This window comes from Morone saxatilis, unplaced genomic scaffold (assembly GCF_004916995.1).
Source record: "Morone saxatilis isolate NCDOM2014 unplaced genomic scaffold, NCSU_SB_2.0 Contig11, whole genome shotgun sequence".
Lineage (NCBI taxonomy): Eukaryota > Metazoa > Chordata > Actinopteri > Moronidae > Morone > Morone saxatilis.
The window spans coordinates 27,452,099-27,458,367 of NW_023339663.1; the positions used below are offsets into that span (position 1 = coordinate 27,452,099).

The 6,269-nt window shown below is 37.9% G+C and overlaps 1 protein-coding gene across 1 annotated transcript in view; it reads right to left on the reverse strand.

Annotated features, from left to right (window-relative positions):
• Nucleotides 1–6,269, reverse strand: part of dpy19l3 (dpy-19 like C-mannosyltransferase 3) — a gene marked incomplete at its 3' end in the record, with an annotated part of 48,473 nt that overhangs the window by 32,179 nt on the left and 10,025 nt on the right. Inside the window, 3 exon segments of the mRNA XM_035652569.1 lie at nt 548–693; nt 1,262–1,383; nt 5,995–6,085. Coding sequence (XP_035508462.1) covers nt 548–693; nt 1,262–1,383; nt 5,995–6,085 — 359 coding nt within the window.

Genomic DNA, 6,269 nt, shown 5'->3' on the forward strand with positions numbered 1-6,269 from the left:
AGTGGTCAGTACCTATCAAAACCGCTAACAAGAACCGGAGACAGGGTCATGGGTGGCCAGTGTGGTCTGATCCAACAGACAAGCTACTGTACTGTAACTGCTGAAATAGTTAATGCTGGTTCTGAGAGAAAGGTGTCAGAACACACAGTGCAGAGCAGTTTGTTGGTATGGGGCTGCAGAACATTATGACCACCAGGGTGCCCAGGTGTATAAAGGGTATGAGTGATACTGAACCAATTCACCAAGGCACAAACATGGTAAAAAATGTGAAATGTTTATTTTACTATTTTGTTTTTTGTGAAATATAAAAAAGGTTTACACAAACAGAAATGTGAGACTTTGTGGTTGCAAACAATGTATAGTTTGTTAAGCTTAAGTGAGGATTCACCTAGATATCATCCAAAATAATGAGATAAACCCTTAAGGTCACACTGAGACATGGGTCTGAGTCTGTAAATGTTATTGCAATTTCACATGTCAAAGTGGCCTAGCACTCTCCCCCTTTCACTGTCTCACGCACACACAAGAGCACACAGTTATTACCTACCTGTTGAGGATGTACCAGATTCCAGTGAGAGCACCAGCCAGCCAGGAACCAGACAGAAGCCATGCTGTGAGGTACAGAGCAATCACATACACCGCTTGGAGCGAGAACACTGTGTAAATGTAGAAATACACTGGCTCCAGATACGACTGGACAACACACACACACACACACACACACACACACACAAACCATTAGTTCATTAGGCCTTGTAAATGAACACACAGAGTTGACTACAGTGACAGCGACTGACTCGGGCACTTAGAAACACTGTGGCATTTTCAAAGTTTGGTCTGATATTTCACTTCCTGGCATTCTTGTCACAGTGAGATCGCTGAGGAAGCTAAGTAGCTGTTCCTCAGTTAATTGATATGCCAATACAGAAACCTTTTCCTCCAGTGTGACAACTGCAAGTGTGCCAAGTCATGTCAGCTAAAAAGACCAAAATGCAGAATGTCACAGCACCTCAAATGCCTGACAGTCTGCTAATATCACTAACATTAACAATTACTTGGTTAATAATAATGACATAACATAACATGATAACAGAAAAATAAAGATTTATTTTAAATAATTAAATTTTTCACTTTATTTCATGAGACAAAATGACAAGAAAAGTCAAGGAGATAGTCCATCATTTTGTGATGGTGGCAATACTCTAATCTTTTGTGTTTTATAAGTCTATTGTAAATCGCTGACAGCTGAGTGATGTGTTACCTGTATGGGTAACAATCTGTAGAGAACACTGAGAAAGACCTCTTGGTAGATATTCATTCGTTGTAGGAGATTAATGGTCCTCTTGGATTCTGTCAAGTTGTCATGGATCAAATCTGAGAGCCCTGGGAACACACACACACACACACACACAAACACACACTTTGTGTCACTGTGGAAAAATGGTGGCATTTTCAGACTGATAAAGTGTATGGTGCTATTAAAGAACAATAATGGTGTTTGAAATTTCTGTCAGCCACTAAAACCATGGACTGTACTGCTTGCTGAAAGCACAATGGATGTCTGAACCCATCAGTGCATTCAACCTTGGAAGCCCTCACATCACCACCTCCTTGGCTGGATTTAAAAAACTACTGTTGTGCTGCTTTTTCTCCAGAACACCAATAATTCATCTAAATATGTCAAGGTTTCCCACAGTGTTTTATATTAACAGATATTAAAAGTATCCTATGAAGTAATATAAAAATGTTATGAATTAAAACATTAACCTTTGACGGGAAAAAGCAGAGGAGCAAATGGCATGCACTGAGTGTGGCTGTTGTTTAGGTCGTCATGTACTAACTAGATTGATCATGAGAGGAGATGTACCTGGATGTATGTCGTTCAGCTTTTATTGTTTCAGACTGATTTATGTATTTAGCATACTGTAGTGCTTTTATGTCTGTGCTTCTTATCAGTTAGTGTCTAATAATGCAGCACACTGTCATATTTAGTCCATATGCCTATTATTATTAATACCCCTCATTTTATTGTTTTGCATGTCTAGTATTATGAGCCTCTGTGCTGCAAGTATTAAATAGTACCTGAAAATGTAGTCTAATAGTGTCCTGAATTATGTTTTTATTAACATTAATGTTGTTTTGTGTTCTTTTCTGCATGCTTATAAATAAGCTCAATAACTCTGTCATATTCTAATTTAGACTTCATAACATCTGTCCAGGGACTACAGATGAAAAATAACCTCTTGGGTAACTCTGGCACATTTACAGGAACATCTATTAATTTGCACAGTCCCTGTTAAATACACCAACCAATAAATAAAGTTTCAACATCTGGGTGGCATACTGCCTTTGCTAAACAATTTCGTTGTCGTTGTCATTGTTGTTGTTGTTGTTGCAGTTCCCATCACCTTTACATAGAGCTTTAGCATCTTTCAGCTTACGGTTTTGGTTTGATGGTATGAAACTTTACTGTTTTGATCCACCCTCACCACTCTGTGCACCAAACAGCAGACAAAGTAAGTAACAAGGTGGTGAACATAATGAAGCATTTAACAGCTAAACAGTCAGACATTTTCCTCAGGAGTTGGTGAGGAGCACAGCGACGCTGAAAGGAAAGTAAATATTGGACTTTTTTTGCCAGGTTGCCACAAACACAAGTCCAAATGAATGATAATGTGTTTCCACATTCTGGATGTGTCAATTGTCGACTGGTGGTAATTTCAGAATTCATCATTGTACAATAAGTTAAATGCTAAAATTATAAATAATCTGATCATCTTTTGATCATCATACTGTTTGCGTCTTTTACATACAGCATGATGTTTATTTAGTTAATTTTTTTTTTAAAAAGAGTAAAATTAAACTCAAACTGTCAAAGTAGGCAGTGCTGATCAAATATGAATCAAGATTATGTTACTGCATTGTCTATGTTTCACCTAAAATCTTTTTGGGCCATATTTTAGGTAAGGGTGCTCTGATTGATTGACACATCGATTTACTTGGGTGGGCCACCAGTATATTTACAGTATATCAGGGACTTGTTTTAGTATTTTGCAGAGAAACCGAGAGAGCTGTTATCTGGTGGACAGAGCAGGTAAAGCAACAGTTGTGTTTTTAATAGGCAAAGTCATTAACAAGCCTACTCTTTAGTGCGCGGAAAAACTGAATCGTGGATGGAATTCAAAACATAACTTGTGTTTCATGGGCGACTTTATAAAACGTACTTATTTAGCCTGCATATAGAGACAGTGGCAGAGAGAGGCGGAGCAGTCAGTGTGTGTGAGATAGAAGTGTATGTGTGTGTGTGTGTGTGTGTGTGTGTGTGTGCGTGTGTGTGTTTGGGGAAAGATGAGGGGAAAAGCGAGTGCACGTGAGTATTTGTGAATGAATAAAACACCATAATAAGGTGAATAATTTAAGTAAAATAAAATGGTGAAAAAAGAAATTAACTATCGAAATAGAGACATAACCCCCACAGTTCCACTGTCATTCTGTTGAAACACTTTTACGCTCTAAGCTGCTCCCAATAACCAACAACAGGCTGTGGTTTAAGCTGTGTTATGTTGAACATGTTGCCTGCCAATAAATACACAGTTGTCAATTCATAATTTACCAATTCATGAATTTTAATACTTAATATATAATGTTGTTTATAATAGTAAATGATAAATAAATAAGGCTAGACTATAAACACAAGGCTTTAAATAGACCCAGTGATCGGTACTGGGTTGCTTCTAGTGAACGGTGACTGGCCTCAAAAATCCTGATTTTAGTTCATTTTAGTATAATATTTATCTGTAATATGAGAAAGTGTTGAAACCACCACAGCCAATGAACGCAGCTCAACTTGCAGTACATGACCGCTAAAAAAAGACATGGCGACGCCGGTAATGTCAAAGTCGAGGCTTCAAAACAGTGCTCCAAACGGTGACGTCATTATAGGTTCACACTTCCTTTTGCCCTGTCTGACTTCCATTTAGCGTAGTGTCACTGTATTCCTCTATCTCAGCAATTACTCCTCAGTTCAAGGGGATTATTACAGCAAAAAGTACAACAATAAGACCCAAGTTGTGATAAACCACAATTATCCTTAAACAATGGCAATATCATGTCATCCAAAAAGACTGGTACTGACATTATGTGAAACACATGTAAGACCATAAAAACCAGCGCTGTTTTCAATAAACAGAAGTACACAATCCACTCCAGTTCATTCATTCATTTTTAATCTCCCTTTTCTCTCCGTCCTTCTTTCCTCCCTCACTTTGATTCCTCTTACCTATCTTAGCTCATTTTCCCTTCCCTTCTGTCCTTATTCCTTTCATCTTTCCCCTCCATCCTTGCTCCCTTTCGGCCACCTCACTTTTTTCCTTTTCCACAGCAATAATATCATTTCTTTCATTATGCTATAAGTCCATCCTCCATATTTTTCTCCTTACCCTTAATACTTGAACTACTGTAATTTCTTCATATCAAGCCTTTTTGCTGCGACAGGAAAAGAAGTGAGATAGAAAGGGAGGTCAGCCAGTTCCTCAACTGATTAGCCTAAAGCTCAATTATTTGCCTTAGTGGAAAATTAGGACTGTTTCCAACTAGGGATTTTACATGATAATGGGAACAAAATAATTAGACTAATTTCCCTTAGACCAGACTGTGCGTCATGAGAAACCAGTGATTTGTTTGGTCTGGTTGTAAAATGGAGGGGGAAATGTTTCTTTCTCTTGTAAGAGTGGACAAAGGCAGCCATCTGGTGTCTCTATCCAGGTATGAAAAAAAAAAGTCAAGATTGGTCATTTTGAGATATTTAGAGACCATGTTTCAATAACTAGAATAGTCTCACAAATAATGATCAAAATATCCATTAAATGCTGGGGTATGTGTGCATATGTATGCATAACTCTGTGGCAGTGGATTTCAGAGAGGCCACCCGCTGTCCATAACGTCACATCTCCGAGGAGCAGACAATTTAAATAACCTCTTACTCCAAAGAGAAAGTTTTCTCTTCTGACTCACACCTAGAGGTCTGAATCAAAAGTGAGTAATACAACAGGTGTCTTTTCTTCCCTGTTCGGGTTTGATCTAGCTTACCTTGTAGGGGGAAAATGATTTCTTCTCTTCTACTTTTGTATTACAACATATTTTAAATGTAGGTGATGTAGATTTTGATATATGTGATACACCTGATACCACCACCATCAGTTTGTTGAAAACACCATCTCTGGCTGACTCGTTATTAGAATCCTGTAAAAAGGGTTTAAATGTAACATAGCAAGACAAAAGCTGCATGTCTCAAGCAAAAAGTCTCCTCACTAGTTAATGATCCATGTTACTTAGAAGAGTAAATAAAAGCACTGTTCTTATGTTGCAGTGTAGAGCTACTGTAGGTAGTCTTTGTATTATAAGATCCGACTGCTATATTCTATCTTAACCTGTGTAGCTGCTTGGCTTACATACTTTTTTCACTTTCAGTGTTAAAAAAAGGGCTTTCAGGATGAGGACGAACAAGTACATGTGTTTGGCAAATGTAATGCTTTCTCAGGTTACACTGATTTGAGATGCAGGGATGTAAACTTCTCCAAATCTATTAAAGAGACAGACGGAGCTGCTAAAGTTAGCCTAAACCCTGATAGCATCTAGAACGAGTGTTGGGAAAGTTACTGAAAATGTGAATTTAGTTATAGTTTATAGTTACTTTCCTCAAAAGTAATTTAATTACTTTAACAATTACTGCATATAAAAGTAATTAGTTACTAGGTAAAGTAACTTAAATGTCTGCTTCAGTTCTCTTATTAATGCACACAGCTCATATTAAACACACTTTTTAATCCATTCCTTACACTTTGGATGAGGGGTTTAGCACACAGTCAATTAGACACAAACTCAATCAATATTAGAGATGACATAGAAGGACTGGCTGATATGTGATACATTCAGCAAAAGGCCAAAAGGTGTGATATATATACACAGCAGAATCACCATAAATAAAGTGTTTACCTTCCCGTATGGATGGGGCCTGTAACATTTGCTTGAAGTAGGAGTAGTACAGTCCACACTCTGTCCGAAAGGAGATCTCCCGCTCCACTTCCTAAAAAGAAAAAGGGGAATTTGGTTGAATGAAACCAAGCACTTCTGTTCCTATAATATGGAAAACAGATATCTTGGCAAGACATGACAGAAACATGGAGCATAGAGGCAAAGCAGCTAATACACTGGTAATCCTCAACAGCAACAATAAGACAGGTACCACAATGTGCAGTGTGTGTGTGTGT